Below are 20,160 nucleotides of genomic sequence, written 5' to 3' on the forward strand. Positions count from 1 at the left end.
AGGACTGCCAGTGGGAATAGATCACCAACCCTGTTTCCCAGGTCTTATATTTAGATAATGAGAAATATTTGTTTGGGACTCAATCCAAGGCCAACAAACATAAGGTAAATATTCTTACAGGGTTTATTTCAGGCCTTGGGCTGGACAGATGAATGCTGCAAGCATCTCTTCCGCAAGTCATAAAAATGTTTTGTTTTCTCATAGTCCATTGTGAACTCTCACAGCTCAGGTTACCTGGTCTATAACTTCCCCAGCATCTGCAGCCTCCCGGGGCTCTGACAATTAATGAGAAAATAAAGACTATGGAGCAGTCAAACACTGAGAATTAAAAATAACCTACAGACAGACAAGGGAAATGCTTGAGAAAGGAATGTGCTGTGGATATCAGCAGCAGCTTTCAAGAAACTGCGTGCTCCTGCAGGAGCCTCTGCATGGATGGGGAAAGGCTGTGGGACAGGAGCCATCAAAACCCCCGAGATGCCACCAGCCACTACAAAACCTCCCGCTTCACAGAACCAGCTGCCTCTCAGCACAGGGCAGCAGGTGAGGACACGGGTACATGTCTGAGCACTGTGCCTAAAAACAAACTTCCCAGAGCAGCAAACGTTCATTTTGCCAGTGCTAAGTAGCAAGCAAAAGGTTTCAGGTTCTTGGAGTCTTCAGCTCTGAGGGGTGATGGGAGAAACAGCACAGGTTTCGCTGCATCACCAAAGCCAGTACACAAGGGCATCCAGCTCCCTCTGGTCAAGGGAACACCCAGGAGCACCACAAAAACTTCTGGCCGGCACCAGCCACCGCAAATGAATCAACATGATGTCTGATACACACCATGCAGGCAGATGTCTGAGGCTCTCCTATTGTACAAACTCAACCCATTTATGATTATCATTGCAATCCCAAATTCATTGGAAAAATAAGTTAAATAATCAAGTGATGGATGTATCATGAACTCAACTAATCCTTAAATCGTTCAAAGCAGATAAAGAAAGACTGATCCCAAGCCCAGAATACATTTTAAAAGATTATAATTCAATGTCACAGAGGGGAATTCGCCTTGGACATTTGATTACCCAGTTATTCTTTCCCTGCCACTGTTCTTTCAGGGCCCTGAGGGTACTGATGGACCTTCATGTCCCAGTGTTGCAGGCTGGGGGGGCTGGAGGGCTCCTGCCCTGCAACCCCAGGGCCCACAGCCCTGTGGTACCCCAACACACTGCTGCCCAAAGATGGGGGATCCTGCTCTTCTGGTGTTGACCAAGTTGAACTGTCAGTAGAGGGGTGCAGACAATGCTTTCAAGCTCTACTCTTTGCAACCCAAGTACACACAAGAGGTAAATGTGCCCTGTGACTGCAGCCATGCCTGCCTTGAAGGAACCCGATTTTTTCCCTCTCAGCAGTGTAACCCCAAAAGCTGTAGCTGTGATCTCTGCTGCAGCTGCTTTTTGTTTTACCTCCTGTCAGATCCAGCCCTCTGCTCATCCATAATGCAAGGTGGACCAATGGCAAAGAAGTATTTCCACAAGCTTTTCTGAGAAAAATGCTTTGTCTTAGTCTACAGACTCGCTCATATCACTTCATTGTATGAGTTAGACATTTCTACACTTGCTACTTGCTCTGTCTCGCAGTTTTACCTCATTTTCCCTTCAATTATCCTGTTTCTAAATGACATTTTTATTAATTTCTAATCCTAGCACATCTGCAAAATCTCAGTTTGTGTCAGGCACTTCAGGCATCAACGCTCTCCCCAGGGACCAGCTTCTCAGCCTAAATCCCCACTGTTACTGGTGCATTTGTATAGAGCTGGGCAAAATGCTGAACACCCTTTCGCAGCAGGCCTGTTTCTCGGGGCAAGGAAACCCACGTCCTCCCTCTGCCAGTTCCCAAATCTCCCCTGAGCAAGCACGGCTCTTGTCCCCACGATGCTGCTGTACAGGGACATCAACTCCAGGCAGTTTGTGTTTAGGTTCCTACTTCATTAAGGGTCTTACTTAGTACAGGGATGATTAGAGAGTTGCACATCTAATTTCCACTAATATCAAGATCCCCTTGTGTTTTTTTAAAGGAGCAAGATCAGATTCTGGAGGCTGCAACATTTAGGATTGATGGAATGAGAAATTCAGCAGCTTCAGGTTTCCGCTCCCAAGTGGCTCGTTCCCAGGCTGATCCATCACTGCTGCCAGGTGCAGGTACGGAAGGGGGATACAGGGACCCAGGGCCAGCAGCACCCATCAAAGCTGTCCTGCTGTTCTCTCCTGTCCCTGCACAGTCCCTGAACAACAGCAGCAGCAACTTTTCAACTAAATTTAAATGAAGCTACAGTCACTTGGACAAAGCAGCTCATGACAAATAAGGATGACCAACCACATGGAGTTTGTGCTGAAGAAGTTACACAAACTGAGAAACAAGTCTGTAGGATTTTCAGCTCTGGAACACACCACCCACCGTGGGGTGGGGAAAATACATATATAAATCAGAAAAGACACACTCGTAAAGCGAGAAAGTTTTCAATTGTTATTATCCTCACCACCACCATCATTTCCTGGAGTGCAAATTGCTACTCGGTGAGCAGCCAGCTGGGTACGTACCTGTGGGGCATCCCAGTGGTGTAGGCGATGGTGTACTCGTGGGAGAGCTCACAGACCCGCAGGTACCAGTTCATCTCCAGCTCCCGCAGCAGAGCCAGGCGCCGGGCACGCTGCTGCAGCTGGCCAGCCCGGGCTCGGCTCTCCTTCCCGCTTTCCGAGTTGCTCTTCACGGCTCTTTCCCTGCTCCCCAGGGAAAGCACCGACTGCTTCCTCAGCTTCAGGGTTTCCTCGGCATTTTTATTCCCCACGGTCCCTGTGCGTGCCGCCAGCATTTTGTGTCCTGCCTTGCTGCGAAGGCAGCACGCCCAGCACTAAGTTGCTGCCTTCAAATCATTTAAACTGGTTTTCAGCACACACCTTCCTCCCTCTATAACCTCATGCTGGCCACAAAGCTGTAATTAGATAGGTGCCTGAGGAGCTTAACCAGAAAGAAGAGCTGCAACCTTCTCATGGAAACATCTGTAGCAGTTTCCCCCTTGCCAGTGGGATTCGCTTGCAGCAAATAAGGACAGTTCTTAAAAAACAACATAGAGACACGTGCAAAGCAGCACACAAACTGGATTTGTACGAAATAAGGTATTTAGAGGGATAATAGCGGAAAAAAAGGTCCAGCTCACTAAAGCTGTAAACATCAGAGGGCTCCAGCCAGTATAGGTGAAGTCACATGTGTCACCTTGACTGCAAACCCACAGCCACGTGGACTCACCCGAGCAAACCGCAGCACAGTTCCTGCCGTATGCAGCCTCGGATCACCAGTGTCTTCACCAAGCCAGATGCGCTAGGACTGAGCCGGCCACTCCATCCCTCCGCCCTGCATGCACAGTGCTCCAGCTAGCCAGGTCACCCTGTCCGGCAGGAACTTCAGTTCTCCACGGGTTTTGTACAGATTTGAGGATATGACCACACTTGAGATGAGAACAAAGTTACAACTTTTCCTGATTCATTTGTGTGTGGAGCAGATGGTGTTTCGGGAAAATGTACGAAAGGAGCGGGTACAAGAATTGAATCAATTTCCTTCTCTGGTTTGAAATGTAAAAGCTGATACAGAGATTACAGCACTAATCACAGCAGCCACTTTAGCAGCACAAGCCTATCCTTGTTTGGAGAGAGAGGCAAGCAAAGAGGAAAAGAGTCCTCTAAAGACAAGCAGGATTATAAAGCCATGGCATTCAAAAGAGCAGTGATCACCCACCCATGTCCCACATGGAGGATGCATGTGTCTCACAGGGAAAGGCAAGTCACAGAGGGATTGGGAACTGGAGGAAGAGCTTTACGGGATCAGGGAAAAGGCAGCTCTGGAGGTCTCTGGCCCAGTCTCTCGCAGCACGTCTGTCAGCGGCTCTAGAGAAGTTTTCCCACCCAACCCTCACAGCTGCCCAGTCTCTAGGAGCTGTGGGTTGCCTGAGCCAGACATGGTCCTGAGTAGGGTCTGCTGGCCATGCTCCCCCTGAGGAGCCCAGCAAGAGGACTGTCCCGCTCACAGCATTCTGCCAGCTCACTATGTTTCAACATGTGCTGCAGTTAATATATATATATTTATATCCCTTTTTATGCGCTTTTTAAGAAAGCAATTCCATTCCCTTTTGGAAGAAATCCCATAAAATGTACCTTCCACAGAAACTGATGTTTTTTGACCTATTTAGCAGAGGTAGCACTAAAATGCTCTTTGGAAGTTTTGCAAAACTCTAGAAAAATTACTCAGACTTCGAGCTGTTAAAATGTTCTAGGTCTGCGCCGGCCCCAGCGTGTTTCCTCATTTGTCATTAAACTTTATAACACTTCCCAAAAAGGAAAAGGTTTCCACCAACTCCAGAAGCTTTTAAATCAACCCTGAGCAGCTGAAGTAACACATACATATTTTACAGATCCATAAGTTCGAACCTTATAAGATTCTTCAAGTTCTTCCACTTGGAAGTTGGCGAACAAAAGCAAAACAAAGTTCTTAAACAGTTGTATAAAAGGCATATTGTGCTTACTCAGCCTTCCATGTTTATCATTTTCTTAACCACAGAAACACTCTGCTGTTCGCAAAGACCTCAGAAGGTATCAGTCACCTTCAAAGTAAACTAAATTAAAAGCAGATACCGACAATTTGTTCCTTTCTAAATGGAGCATTGTTGGTTGTACAGCAGGCTATTGTGAGGCTAGATGTTCCCGTAATGTATCATTTAGGCAGGTAACGCTATCGGATATTGTCTCTTGGATGATTATATATTCTGGCAGGTAAGGATAGCTCGGCTCACCTTATGAAAAATGCAGAAAGATTGCTTTCCTGAAAGCAAAGCCGGCCTGCTGGCTTTAAATATTGATACCACATTTCTGCGGCTGTACTGAGACACTGTTTCCTCACCGGCTCCCTGGGGGACAGTGACCAGGCTGTGCCAGAGCAGTGCGGACACCCAGCTTGGCTCTCCCTGGGGGCACCTCCAGGAGGGGGGGAGCCCTCTGCCCACAAGCATCTTCCCCAGCCCTCTGCAGCACCAGAAATCCTCACCTGTTTCGGTACTAACAGACCAACATCCCACTTGCAAATAGTGTTAGACCGAAACTAGTCAGTCTCTGTGTTATTTCCCAGATGAGGGCGGGTGGTGAATCACTAAGCAGTTTTTCATGAGCTCCCCACCCACCAGAGCGGGGAGAGAGGGAAAAAGGGCCTGGGGGGACACCTCATTAGGACCCACTGTGAAGATGGGCTTAGGGCTGCCTGGGGCTGGGGGCACCTCCTTCCTTTTATACTGCCTTTTCTGATTGATTGCAATCAGTGGTTAAAGTAGTAAGCTCTTCTGATTGCAATTATGTATTACTAACATATTTATACACTATAGATACACTGTATAAACATGTTTAGGAGCTTTGTATTTGGCAGCTTATTACAAATTATAACTTATTAATACTCATCCTCCAGGCTTTGAACATTTCTATAGCTCTTCTTTCTTCCCCAAATCTGATTTTTACTTCAGCTGCTGCCCCAGGAGCTGGACACACGATACAGAACCCACCTTATTGCTGCTCTTGCAGTCAGGCCCCCCTGCACCCACCGCGGTGCCCCAGCACACCCCTCTTCACTCCAGCAGCCACCCAGCCCATGCGGGTGGGTTAATCTCTCCACTTCCGAGTGTAATGCCCTGCACTTATCTGTATTAAACACACAATCCCAAGCTGTCTGGAACAAAGGGAGGTTACAGTAATAACAAGGGGTGCAGAGGTACAGAACAGCCGTTTAAAAACCCCCAAATTTTGTGCACGTTGCCAGTTTTAAGGCAAAACGTTCCCATAATACCTGGCCTTGCCACCCCTGGGATCAGAGCACTGGTTTAGCAAATTTTCCTCTGGCTCAGACACTATTTCAGTCAAACCTCCTGTTTTTCAGATGTAAATGAGAGAAGTCTTCCTAGAAACCTCCAGTAGATCTTGTCAGCTCAGTAAAGCGTTAGGTTTCATGATGAATGAGTGCACTTCACACAGTCCGCATTTTTAACATTTTTTTAAAGATTTCTTGAGCGGTTTTCTATCAGGATGTGCCATTTCAGTTAAACCTGAGAGCTGATCGAGTGCTTCACAGCATTACACAAGGGAAATCTGCCCTTTCGTCACAACAAATCTATTTTGCCTCATTTCAAACTAAAGGGATGCAGGATGCAGATTCTGATTCAGCAATTCTACTAAAACATATTTAATATCCACCCTCTTTGAATATGATCTTAAAATCCACCGCAGCTTCTCAGATTCCACACTAGCCTCCTATTGAGAGCTCTGCAAATCTTTCCAGCTCTACATACAGAATTGTAAAATCTATTTGCATACACAGACATAGCTCACCTCAAGCAGGACAAATTAGCACCAGTTAATAACCTAGAAAGTCTTATTTAGAGGTTGTTCAGCAGAAAAATGCAAGCCTTGCGGAGGTACAGACTGAGTTAGAAAATCCCCGTAAGCGATACCTAAGTAAACATATATATTTCGTCTCATGGGATCACAGTAATTTTCAAATGCACGATCCAATTAGCAAGAGTCTAAACGATAGCCTTTAGGCTAACAGCGCTCCTGCTGCATACTGTCCTCTACTTAAGGTAATTGAAACCCCATCAGGGAAAGATTCATTAAGGTACTTAATTGGTTTTAAATGGTTCACCCTGCTCTGACAGCATTTAAACGTAGTGACTTATGATCAGCAAGACCAGGGAAGAGCCTCAGCTCCCTCCGGTGCTGTTCAGCAAGTGGCTTTGTGTCCAGGACAGCTGTTTTATGTCCGGGATCACTACTTCGTGCCTTGCTCTGGGTACAGAAGCTGGCAGGGAGGAGCGGCTCCAGGCAGGAGGCAGCACAGCATAGGCAGAGCTGCCCTCAAACGCGCTGCCCTCAGCACCTGCAAAGGGAGTCCAAGGGAGCCTCCGAGCTCCTCTCCTCATGTACCTTCACGTTTCTTAACTTCTCTAAGTGCATGGGGGTGACCCTGTGCCATGTTCAATACTCGCATCCCTGAACACAACAGGAAGGATCCCAAATCAGCTGTTTCGGCATGCTTCCAAACATAGACAAGCTCTCCAAAAAATTCAGTGTGGCAGGTCAGGCATTCCCTGCTAGTTTTGTTTTCCTGGAATAAGGTGGAAAGGTATCTGGCATTTCATCAGCCCTCGTACAATGGAGGAGCAGCCCTCCCTCCACTCCTTCTATTCACAGCAAGCAGGCGTGTCATGGGCAAACAAATAACAGCTTCAAAATTACATTAAAACCCACTATGTATTAGGTTTTATTTGTTTTTTTAAACTATTCTCTGGCTCCCCCCCGCCCAGTGCTCTGTTTCCCAAGCCAGCTCTGCAGGTCATCTGCCTATGCAGCTCACCCCTAAAGATCCTTAAATAAGCAGCAAAGGAGGTCAAGACCCCCCATCTGCCAGGGAGCAGAGCCCAGCAGTAACATGGGACACCTTTATAAGCCAGCAGTGTTATTTCCCTCGTAGTACATGCTCTTCCTCTAGCCTTCTGCTCACAAGGAGCATTGGATGGGCACCACACTGCCCTGAGGTGGCCCCCAGAAGATGAGGGCGACAGGATGTGGGGGGAAAGAGGGAAAAATAGCTGCATCTTAGGCATTACGGGATGCCCAAGGATTAGATATATCTATACACCTCAGTACTGAAAGAGAAAACCCAGCACCCAATACACCAGAAATAGGTGTTTATGCATATTCACATATCAAGCCCTCTCCTGACAAGGAGCACAAAAGCATTTCATCTCCTGGCTCACAGGAGAGCCCCAAGTTTTGACACCTCCTCCTATCCTAGGAGCAGGGAGCAGACCACTACAGGTGTTTCTCCTGGGGAAGGAGCACCTGTTTTCTCCTCTCATCAGACACCGCACTCAAAACAAGCAGTGTTGCCTAGTTTTGATCTATTTGCTGACCAGCACAGGAGGGAGAGCAGGACTGCCTGCTCTGGCTATCACCATGCCCACTCTCACCTGGGGATTGTACCAGCCCATGGGCAGCTTTGGCCACTTGCAGTATGCTGCTGTATTGACACATTGCTGTTCCATCCAGATTTATTACAACTAATTGAAAGACCACTACAGTTAAAAGTGGCAGAGGGTAAAAACCAGTGTATTTCTTCATGAAATGAAAGTGGAGCAGTTGCATGTTACAGCTATATATCCCAAAGGCAGCCCTTTGGAAAGATCCCAGCTGCCTCCTTGAAAGGCATGAGGGAGATGGGCAGCTTGGAAAGCAGAGGATCTTACTGAGCTTAAAGTGAGTCAGTCTGCTGAAATTAAGAAACTGACACTGAAGTAGCTCTCTTCAGCCTTTTATCTTCTCAAACAATTTTTAGCTATAGTCTCGGAGCCAAATGCCAGTCCTATCACACACGGGCAAAAAGAAAAATTCCTGGGAATGTTAATTACCACCATCTTTTCTCCTTGCTGAGTCCTCACAAGATCACTGACATGCGGCTTTTCTGGGTTTGCACTGAATTGCACCAAGAGCAACTAGTGATCAAGCAATCCATGATTACAAAGAGGAAGATTTTCCAAGGGCAACATTCAGGTGTTCAGACCTTTCTGGAGGCCAGCAGCTACCCAGGGCAGGCAGGCGGGCAAGGGAGGTCCTGCCTGGCTCTGCTCTTGAACACATGCACCAGCCTTTGAAGCCTGACAATCCCCCAGTCATTCAGCGCCTGCTTTCAAACAGTATATGAAAAGGTGCAGAACCACCCACATTGTTCTTTACTTTTCTGCATAAATTTCAGACAAAAAGGCTGATCCACTTCAGCCAACAGGGTTTTGAGTGGTTAATTCCCTGCTGAGCAGATTTAATGCTCCAAGGATACATTTAAAATTCTTTCTGGACGGGCTTGGAGTCTCCTACACTGGAGATATTCAAGGCCCGCCTGGACAAGTTCCTGTGTGATGTACTGTAGGTTACCCTGCTCTTGCAGGGGGGTTGGACTAGATGATCTTTTTAGGTCCCTTCCAACCCTTGGGATTCTGTGATTCTGTGATTCTGTGGGCTTGTGTGTCTGGAGGATTGCCTTTGGTTTCCAGAGGTGGAGAGCCCCGGTCGGGGGCGGCAGCGAACCATAGGTCTGACTGTGAGCCAAATCTATGAGAGAGACCAGACACGAGACATTGAGCTGCCGTTTCCCTCAAAACCAAAGTGCCCAGGAGCGCTGTCCCCATTCCTGCTCCTCCTGGGCTTCTGGCAGCACACCCATCGAAGAACCCGCACAGTGTCATTGTATTGCCATGGCAATCAGCACTACAGAAGCAACTAAAAATAAACGTTGACTCTGCAAAGCACAAAAGATCGTCCTGAATCCAAACCCTGACTCCGCCACCTTCAAACCTGGGTGCAACGTGGTCCCCACTCAGCAGCCACCCCACTTTGCACAGCAAGGACATTCACCCCATTCCTCTGCAACATTCTGGGCAGTGGCAAGCTCCCTGTTGCACAGGTACAGCCCATTTGCCTCAGTCCCCGCTCACCACTGAGCTCTGCTACTGAGGCTGGCTGGAGCTGCACCATCAGAGGAGATGAACATCTCTCCAGAGCCCTCATGTGATTGCAGTCAAGAAAACCCTTTTTCTTTAAAACCCCACTGATTCCCACTGCATTCCCAATGTCCTGAGCAGTATCCCACCTCCCCACCAGGAAACTCAGACAGCTGGGTAAGCCTCAGGCATATCAGACATGGAAAGATAAGCTGGCTCTCACAAGTGACTTGTTGCATGTCACTTCACCCAAGCAATAACAAAACTAACCCACAGAGCAAACTGCAATGGCAGCACTGAGTCACCAGGGTACACCATAAAGCAGACCCAAAGGATAAAAGCTGCACAAGAACCTAACTCCTGGGCACAAAACCCAACATATGAGTGCTGCATGAAGAGCCAAGCACCACCTCAGGTAGAGCTGCAGGACGAGGAGGTCACAGCAGAGAAACGTGCCGAGTTTCTTGCTCCCCTGTAGCATCACAGGTTTCTACTGGGGAAGTAACAGCACAGGGACTCGGGTGTCTGTGGCTGGGTCATGGTCCCCACAAACCCATGGTCGGGTGGCAGCCCACGTCAGAGAGTGCTGAATTATGCATGGCAGCTTTGAATTATTTCTTCTCCACTAAAGAAAGCGTGTGCACAAATACGCCAGCAAACAACCCATTCTGCAGGGAGGGCAAGCCTGGGAGCCTGTGCCCTCCCCACCAGACACGGACCCTCAGCTTGTCACCCACTACCAGCCCCTGTAAGGAGCAGAAACTGTTTTTCTTTAGTTGCCATTTCTCTTCATGAACCCATGATTCAAACTCAGGCTGTCCCTGAAGCTTACACTCACCCCACACCATTTTTACATTGGGTTTTTTCACCCTAGAAAAGAAATTTAAAAGGATGAAATCCTGCAAGCAGCTTGATGTTGGCCTTTGTATCCCAAGCCACTCTGCGGAATGATCAACAAGAAAAATATCCCAGCACAAGGTGGGGTCTTGAACACACAAATCAATCACATCCCTAAAAAAGGAACCTGTGGGAGTAAGGGGGCACAACACACAGCTAACAAGCCTGAAGCAAGGATACCTGCAGAGCCCCATGTAGCCACAACTTGTGATGGTGATATGGAAAGCACTTACACCATGCCCTGCCTCCTCACAGCTAACCCAGCTGCTGGAAATTGAATTGTCTGTATCATTCCTACTCCCTTGTGCTGAAAACCTACAACCCTTCCTCTGAAGCCACCTGCAGCAAGGCTGAAGATGTGGGAAGTGCAGCTGTGGCAGGCGCCTTCCATTCCAGCCCTGGCACTGGGATTTGCTGCTCCAGAGACAGACAGCAACAGGATCATGGCAAGAGAAATATCCCACCCAGCTGCTTTATGTCTGGGCTCTCCCATGCAGCCTCGCCAGCTCTGCTGGTGCCACAGCTCTCTGAAGAACAGGGCAGCATGCCCAGTGCTTGCAGCCCACTCCCCATGCTCCAAGGAGCTGGACAGTCTCTATGAGCTGTGTGGAGAGGGTAGTAGCTGGGGTTTATCCTAACCTCACTAAGAGAGGCATTTAATGTCACTGGAAATATTTCCTAGCAGAATTCCCACTGGACACCTAGTTCCTCTGTGATGCTTTCAGGAACAAAAAATCAACATTTCTGTGTGCAGTTATGCCTTCTGCTTTGGGTTGGGTTTGTCTGGGATTATTGCATCTGCCCAACCTTTTTAAGTCTAGGATGTCATTCATCTTTGAGGACTCCCTGTGCTATCTTTAAAACCAGTGTAAGCAAACCCATTAAGGAACCAACAGTGCAAAATCCAGCCAACTCATTCAAACGCTAAAATTACTCAATTTTATAATGAAGTAATTAAGTTACAGCAGTGGTTTGCTTTTCTGCAGTTCATGTTCAGGCAATTGAAGAAACAGAACTAATCTGCTCCCCTTGATGAGATTCAATTCACCTCTTGGCACTGTGCTTCTGTGGACGTGGTTACCCTTGGGACAGTGAGAGCACTTCATCTCAAGTTCTCGTCTGTGATGAGATGCAATAAATTCAATGGCAAATTAAACTTTAGAAGGAAGAGTCATGAGGGACTCTTGATCTGATCTTTAGGTAGAGGTGTGGAAATGGTCTGGATGGGACACTGTGTTTCACGATCTTACTTCACTCCTTCACATATGGCTTTCTCATGCGTGTTAGCCAAGTGGGTTGACGGCCTGAATCTCATTAAAGTCACTTGCAGACAGCTATTCCATCATTGCACAGGAGTCTCTCTGCAATCTGCATTTAATTCCCCAAGGAAATAAACCAGAAAGGGAGCAGCCTCACAGCAAGCACTATGGAACGGTGGCAGCACACCTGAGCAGCGGGGAGCCCTAGCCCCGCTCCAGGCGATGCCCGACAGTCAAGCTGCAGCCTGTACCACACAGCAACTGGACCAACCTCAAGTTCAAAGTTACAAACCTTACTTTGAAGCAGTGTGCACTGTAAAACACAGTAGAAATGTTCTAAGATAGAACCATGTTGTTCTATTAGAAAGGTCATTACAGGACTCGGGTGAAGCAAGAGACAAAATAAAATAAGGATTCCTTTAAAAAAAGGCAGCAACAGTCAAGAACAGCAGCCCCAGAAATAGGTGCCCTACTGTTTGAAGTAACTTAACTGATACGTCACTGGAAAACTAATTTCAGTGTTCCTTTCATTCTGTGAAATTTCTGAAAAAGCTTTTGTAGAAAATTAGTTGTGTGAGAAACATTCTGGCTTCATTTCTGCAACTGCTCCCTCCCGTCTGCTTTCACACTGCAAGGGGTTGTGCCCACTGAACTGTCTGTTCCTGTAATAGGGACCCCGAGCACCTCCATGTTCCCCTGGGTGCACCCACGGCCGGCAGGATACACGGTAGCACTGCTGGTGGGAGCTGGCAGGAGAGATCCAGGAAGCCTCCATGCTCCTGCCACCCAGAGCCCTGGAATACCCATCGAGTATGACTGCACAGCAGTCACCTTGCTCAAAACCACCCTAGCTGCACCCCCAACTCCCAGAGTGCTTCAGAGCGATGCTCAGGAGCAATGCTTAAGACTTACCTTGGATCTTTCCCTCCCTTCTCTGAGAAATCCCTTAATGCTCTTCTGAAAGGCTGGAAACTGCACACAGAGGGCTTTGCCCTGGAGTCTCCATCACCACTGAGCTGTAGAAGAAAAACATGTAAAAAGAAATATTTGCCTCCAGGAACACAATCCCTCCAAAAAAAGCAAAGCCCTGCAGTCTCTGTGATCCATATGGGTCCAAAGCATGGGGTGACTGCTGCAGCTCCAGCTGCCCAGTCCCAACCAGAGATGGAAGAGAGGGCTGCTGGCAGCACTGCAGCTCCTCAGAAATGCTGCCGGGGGAGCCGGAGGAGAACAGCTTGCTGTTGCACTGTTTAGGGGAATATGCATTTATTTACATCACAGACTAGGGAGCAGGTCATAAACAGTGGCTCAATCAAACCCCACTCCCACAGCACCCCTGAGCCACCAGCACAGCCCATGGAGCCAGAACCACCAAGGAGCTCAAGGCCAAATCGTTTATACCAAAAATCTGTTTACTTTGATTAGAGTGTAGCATGTGCACTGCAAGAAAGGACCTTTAAGTGAGATAAATGACCACTGCCCACTCATGCTCTGTCCTGCAGATGACAGCAACTCCTTATGACTACAGAAGGTTTTGTTCTTAACTGTAATCTCAGTTGCCTTTTACTTTTTAGAGGGAAAATTTCATGTCGTCTTGTGATTGTGACCTACTGCTAAAAAACCAAACACCAGCAAGCAGAGGTTTGCCACAATGCCATGAGGTGCTGGAGGAGCTTCCCACTAGGACATTGCACCCTGAGGAACAGAGCAGCCTGTTAAAATCTGTGGGCATCACCACATCCAGTTAATTACCTGGGCTGCTGAAACAGAGCCCTAGAACAGTTTCTATACTTAGTTTTAGGAAGAGGTTATGTTTTCCATAGTGCATCACGGTACAAAAGCATGCATGAGGAAATTGCCACAGCAGAACCCTGTCACCCTGCAGCAGGATGTGCCACGCTATGACACTGAACGGACAGCCATGCCCTGGCAGGGACACCTCCTTACCGCAGGACAGCGTGTAGCCAGAAAGCAAGACTGCCACAAATCAGCTTTATCGACCAAAAATGGACAGTTCTATTTACAATGCAGTTTCTACATGTAAGCCCTGAAAAAAATAAGTCACACCAATGTTCAAACATAATACTTTTATTTGTGGATAAAAATTAAGGCTCACAGTACTTTATCATTTCACAAGCAGAAAAATGTTAAAAATTGAGAATGATGGGGAATGCCCCCAATACAAATTCCTCTAACTGCTGACATGTTTTACTGAAGGTGAACAATTGTACAGGGCAGCTACAGTTATTAGTTTGTAAACTAGGTGCTAAATGTATCTTTTTAAGAAATGTGAACAGAGTATGATGTTTCTCTCCACTTCTGGCTGTCCAATACACATGGATTCCATAAAAACACTCAAGAACCGCTGGGATGATAACACCAACCTTCCTAAGAACAACCCACCACATCTACAATGCATGGCATAGCTGTCAAGCAGGGAGAAGAGAGCTAAAGATCACAAATTTAATTTTGCTAAGACATTTTGATTATAGTGCAATATGCCTAGAATTTCCAATATTGAACTTTTTTTGGGGGGGGGGGGGAGGGAGTGGGGGTGTGGAAGCAAAACCCAACAAAAACCAGCCCAAACCAAAGTATGTTCCTGAAGAGCACAGGAATTGCTGTTCAGCTCCATTTCATTACAGACATGAAAACAACCTGGATGATTAAAAAATGGTAAACATGTATGTCAAATTTCAGTATACACATAGCATACTGGCATAAATCACACCTATAGTCAAGATGCAACTCCAAGAAGGACTTCCAAGTGTGCAACATGCTGTGAATAAGGTTCCTGCTCAGGTGTGCTGCAAGTTTGTGGTCAACAGGTACAACAGTTACTGCAACCCCCAACCCAATGGGCACCACCAGTTGCCACACAACTTTCCTTGTGAGTTACATCATTGCTATGTGACTACACACCGCAGGTTTATTTACACAGAGACCAACTCTGTCTCAATCAAAACTAAGAAGGGTTTAGAGGTGCTCTGTATCCTTTGCATTACTTCTTAGTAATTCCTTTTGCTTCGTCTATTTGCTGTCAAGGCAACATAAACTGGCAGCAGCACAAGATAAAGCCTACTTACAATAAGCAACAATTGCCATAGCATTAAAAGGCTGAAGGACTTCTGTATCACACCAAGAAGACCCATTTCTTGTCATTGCACCGTTTAGAACTGAGATACCAACACAGTAATGAAAGCAACCACCCTCAGCTTTTTATGATAAAAAGTTAATGTACCTCACGGCCGTAATTTCATTATGGAGCTTTCTTTTGAGATGAGCTACACAGAAAATGTGTCTGCAACAGAACCCATGCTATAACAGATTCTGCCATGGCAAACACAGACATACAGTTTTTGACCAACAGCTCTTACAGCTCACAATCCAGTGATAAAAGAGTATTTGTATTGATAATACTTCACTTACATCACAAAAGCTCATCCAAAGGGCTCAAAGGGGTTATGAGAGATGTGGGTGAGAATTACTACCCCCATTTTATACAGGGGGCAGCTGACATTGATCAAGATCAATTTGCCAAACTACAAAACATGTCAGAACACAGGAGCAGTGTTCTGAGGGGAAGGGGGCGGAGGGGCAGCATCCCCAGCTCCAAATCATCCGGGCCGCTGGTCTGCTGCTCTCCTGCATGCCTGTGGCCCCAAAGGGTTTCAAAGAGCAGAGGGCTGTCACACATCTCCTCCCTCAAGCGAAAAAGCACCACTCTGACACAGACGAAAGAATAAATTTACACAAGTTAGCCAGTTCCTACAAGCAGAAATTAAACCAGATTTCCATAACATGTAGGCAGCAAATGTAAGAACAACAGGAAAATGTTTGCAAAAGAATACAGAACAAACACTTTCAACCATTATTCCAGTTCACAAATTTATGCAAGTGGAAATATAAGTAGCTACAGCCATGAAATACTCCATGTTATTGAACAGTTTAAAACAAGTATTTTACTCTAAAATACTTGGGTAATCTTCAGCCAAATGAAACACAATTGCTTAAATTAAAAAAAAATAAAAATAATAAAATACACATGGCTAGAGGGACGAGCCTGGATACACGGTTACGGCTCCACCAGCAGAGGTACCTGGCAGGCACCCAGCAAGCTGCTCAGGTCAAAATTTAACTGTCACTTTCAGCAATCGTAGACATGCTCAAAAGTCTCAGGTCAAAGGAATAGCTTTGCCTCAATACATCAGAAAAGCAAAGGTGTCCAAAGCAACCATCTCTCAAATTATTGCTTACTTAACTACATAAACGCAGAATACGAATGACAGAAAGGATCTATGCAGACTGGGCAAATCACCCCTGATACCACGACCCCACACTAATAACTACAATGATGTTAAAGGTCAAGCTAAGTACAATACATACATACAAAAAAAAAAAATCCTGTAAAAGCAAATGCATAGAAAATAAACTGTCATCAAGTATATGGAAAGCACATCGGCAGCAGGCTGCAAAGGGACTGTGGCGCAACCGTCAGAGGACAGAAACAGGACTCGCAGATCCAGGAGCTCTGGTGCAACTGCTTTCCAAACCACACTCCCATTTTTTATACTTCTATCAGAGTCCCCAGAAGCACATAAAGATACTTCACTGTCTGGAACTTGACATACGCATACATGCAGTAAGTGTATACTAAAGATTAGCTGGTGTGTTTGTTACCAACACACACACCTACTGAGCGATGCAAGAGGGAGTGAGTACAGAAAGACAGACAGAGGTAATTTCATATTTTAGCATTGCCCTTTTGGAGCTCAACATTATTGCCATGGGCTAACACGTCAAACGATACAGAACAACCTTAACGGTACACAACAGATACACAGTAATTCCACAACTCAACAGCACCCACTACTCCATTTGGCAAAATATTTATTTATAATAAATCCGTTCAAAAGCAGTTGGTCACAAAGAATTAATTTTACATTTTTTAGGCTGTAACAATGCTTTTGGTAGAAGTAAATAAACTGTCTTTTTATAGAGTGTACAAAAACAGAGACATTGAAACGACGGTTAACAATAAAACACATGAAAACAGAAAGAATTGGTAAGACAAAGGCAAAAGCAATAGGAATCTGTCTGCGCACCAGCAATGCTGCCATGATTATTTACCCGTACAAATCCTCAGCCCCACTTAGTTATTATCCCCAGATCTTAACCGCAGGTTTATGCTCCAGGAGAGGAATCTGATGCGATGTAGCAGCTCCAGTCACTCTTTCACAGTACTGCATGTCAACACTGGGAATGGTTTCTGATATGACTTAGACTGCACACAGTACTTCAATAGAAAAAAAGTTAATTACTCCCACTCTGTGGTTCCTGGTGGCTTTGATGTCAAGTCATACATCACTCGAGAAATGCCAGGAATCTTCTTAATCTCCGCCACCATTTTTAACACAACCTATTGTGGAGAGGAAAAATAAATCAGAAGTATGTAAAGCAGACTTGATGAAAACTACCTACGAGCTTAAAAACGGAAAAAACTTTGTTCATGCTAATTCTGTCACACACAAGAGAGAAAGAACACATAGACATTAGCACATTACTACCAATTAACAAATAAAAACCCTCTAACTTCATATCTGCAGTTTTATTTGGAACATGCCATTTTTTGGCACTGATAATAAACCAGGGTATCGATCACAATACACTTCCTTCAAGGTAGCAGCTCTTTGGCTTTTCTATTTCACTGTTTCTGTAAAGTTCAGCAGGAACATGTTATATGTTCCTACCACTCACTTTCAGGCTTTTCTCCGACCATCTCCAGCTGAGCCACCATCAAATACAAAGCAAGAGCCAGAGTAAAACCCCTTTCAAAACAAAAAAGGGAGCTCTAAAGGTAAAAAAAAAAACCAAAACCAGAACCCACACACACCAAAAAATCAACCAAAAACAAACAGGAAGAGGCATCCAAAGAAAGTTTCCAGTGAGCGTCATCCCCCAGATTCCACAATCAATTCATGTTCACAAAAGTATTCTAGATGAGAACTTGCTTAGATGTTCAGCTTCCTTAAGTATCCCACAGTTCACAACAATGCCACTTACACGATGTGCTGTTTTACAGTGCAAGCATAAATTAATCCATGCATTGCTCTCCATGGAAAAACACAGGAAATATTAAAATCAGATATGATTAGTTTCCCCATAAATATAAGTATTTTCCACAACCTCTACTATTTTGTTACCTAGTCTTAAAGTGACCATTTTACATTCTGAAGACTGGGGATGGGAGTCGTTTGGGTCTGGGTTTGTGGTATTTGGCTGTTCTATTTTTAAACACAGAATTCAAGGTCAAATGAATCCCCATTTTATATAATGGAATAGTTTACGTTGTAGCTTAACCTTGAAACATTTCTTTTCAAATTAATAGGTTGCCCTACAGTAGAAGCCTTCAGTAATATATAATTACTAAGAAATACCTATATGCTTTTAAAGTGTGTTTTAGAAAAAGTCAATCCTGTTCATCTACACTGCATTCCCAGAGAGACAAAGTACTTGAAATTGGACATACATAAAGTTTCCCAGAAAAATATCCCTGAACTTGACTCCTACATCCTCTTAGTGACCTAAACAGAAACAGCACACATTGAGATGTTAAACAGCAGGTTCCAGTAAAATAAGAAGTGGCAATCAAGGTCAATTATGTATGTCAGGACATTTCCAATTACTAATGCAAAATCACAGAATCATAGAATAGTTAGGGCTGGAAAGGACCTCAAGATCCTCTAGTTCCAACCCCCCTGCCATGGGCAGGGACACCTCACATTAAACCACCTCACTCAAGGCTATGTCCAACCTGGCCCTGAACACTGCCAGGGATGGAGTATTCACAACTTCCTTGGGCAACCCATTCCAGTGCCTCAGCACCCTAACAGGAAAGGATTTCCTCCTTATACCCAATCTAAATTTCCCCTGTTTAAGTTTTAACCCGTTACCCCTTGTCCTATCACTACAGTCGCTGATGAAGAGTCTCTCCCCAGCATCCCTATAGCCCCCTTCAGATACTGGAAGGCTGCTATGAGGTCTCCACGCAGCCTTCTCTTCTCCAGGCTGAACAGCCACAACTTTCTCAGCCTATCTTCACATGGGAGGTGCTCCAGTCCCCTGATCATCCTCGTGGCCCTCCTCTGGACTTGTTCCAACAGTTCCATGTCCTTTTTATGTTGAGGACACCAGAACTATACACAATACTCCAGGTGAGGTAACACAAGAGCAGAGTAGAGGGGCAGGATCATGTCTTTCAACCTGCTGGTCATGCTCCTTTTGATGCAGCCCAGGATATGGTTGGCTTTCTGGGCTGCGAGCGAACACTGAAGCCGACTCATGTTCATTTTCTCATCGACCAGCACCCCCAAGTCCTTCTCTGCAGGGCTGCTCTGAATCTCTTCTTTGCCCAACCTGTAGCTGTGCCTGGGATTGCTCCAACCCAGGTGTATGACCTTGCACTTGTCATGGTTGACCTTCATAAGGTTGGCATCAGCCCACCTCACAAGCGTGTCAAGGTCCCTCTGGATGGCATCCCATGTCATGCAGGACAGTGTCGAACGCTTTGCACAAGTCCAGGTAGATGACATCAACTGCTCTACCCTTGTCCATCAGTTCCGTAGCCACCAAATTGGTCAGGCAGGATTTCCCCTTAATGAAGCCATGCTGGCTGCCACCAACCACCTTGTTTTTCATGTGCCTTAGCATGCATTCCGGGAGAATCCGCGCCAAGATTTTGCCAGGCACAGAGGTGAGACTGACTGGTCTGTAATTCCCTGGGTCTTCCATTTTCCCCTTCTTGAAAATGGGGGTTATATTTCCTTTTTTCCAGTCATCAGGAACTTCACCTGGCTGCCATGATTTTTCAAATACAAGGGGGCCTACATTGTCCCTAGTCTGTTTTTTATTCAGTATGTACCTATAGAATCCCTTCCTGTTATCCTTAACATCTTTAGCCAAGTTTAATTCGAACTGGGCCTAAGCTTTCCTAACCTGGTCCCTAGCTTCCCAGACAACATCCCTGTATTCTTCCCAGGCCACCTGTCCTTGCTTCCACCTTTTATAAGCCTCTTTTTTCCTTCAAATTTTCCTCAGCAGCTCCTTATCCACCTAAGGAGGTTCTCCTGGCCCTCCCGCTGCACTTCCTTCTAGTTGGGATTCAAAACTGGGATTTCAAAATCCCAGGAATGGTTGTGGTATTTTTCTTTTTTTAATTAATGGTATTTTTGGCTCAACACTGCTGGATAGCCTTTAAGTTCTCCATACCCATCTGCCAGCTTCTTGTTTTGTTATAGTTTTTCCCAAAATACCAGTATATTCATCCTAATGAATACAACGAAAGAGACAGAAAAATCACAACAAAATCAAAGTCAAGGCAAGCAATGAAGAGAGAGGGAAGCAAGTCAAAATGAGGCATCTACAACACTTGCTCAT

The 20,160-nt window shown here is 45.8% G+C and overlaps 1 protein-coding gene across 2 annotated transcripts in view; it reads right to left on the bottom strand.

The window, feature by feature from the left end:
* Positions 1-16,597: 16,597 nt before the first annotated feature.
* GMPS (guanine monophosphate synthase) overlaps positions 16,598-20,160 on the bottom strand; it is a 31,170-nt gene continuing 27,607 nt past the window's right edge. For both annotated transcript variants that reach the window (XM_065674713.1, XM_065674714.1), the window contains one exon: positions 16,598-17,143. In XM_065674713.1, the coding sequence (XP_065530785.1) occupies positions 17,042-17,143 (102 nt within the window). In that variant the 3' untranslated portion in view covers positions 16,598-17,041. The remainder of the gene's footprint in view (positions 17,144-20,160) is intronic.

The sequence above is a fragment of the Lathamus discolor genome, chromosome 3 (assembly GCF_037157495.1).
Source record: "Lathamus discolor isolate bLatDis1 chromosome 3, bLatDis1.hap1, whole genome shotgun sequence".
Classification (NCBI taxonomy): domain Eukaryota; kingdom Metazoa; phylum Chordata; class Aves; order Psittaciformes; family Psittacidae; genus Lathamus; species Lathamus discolor.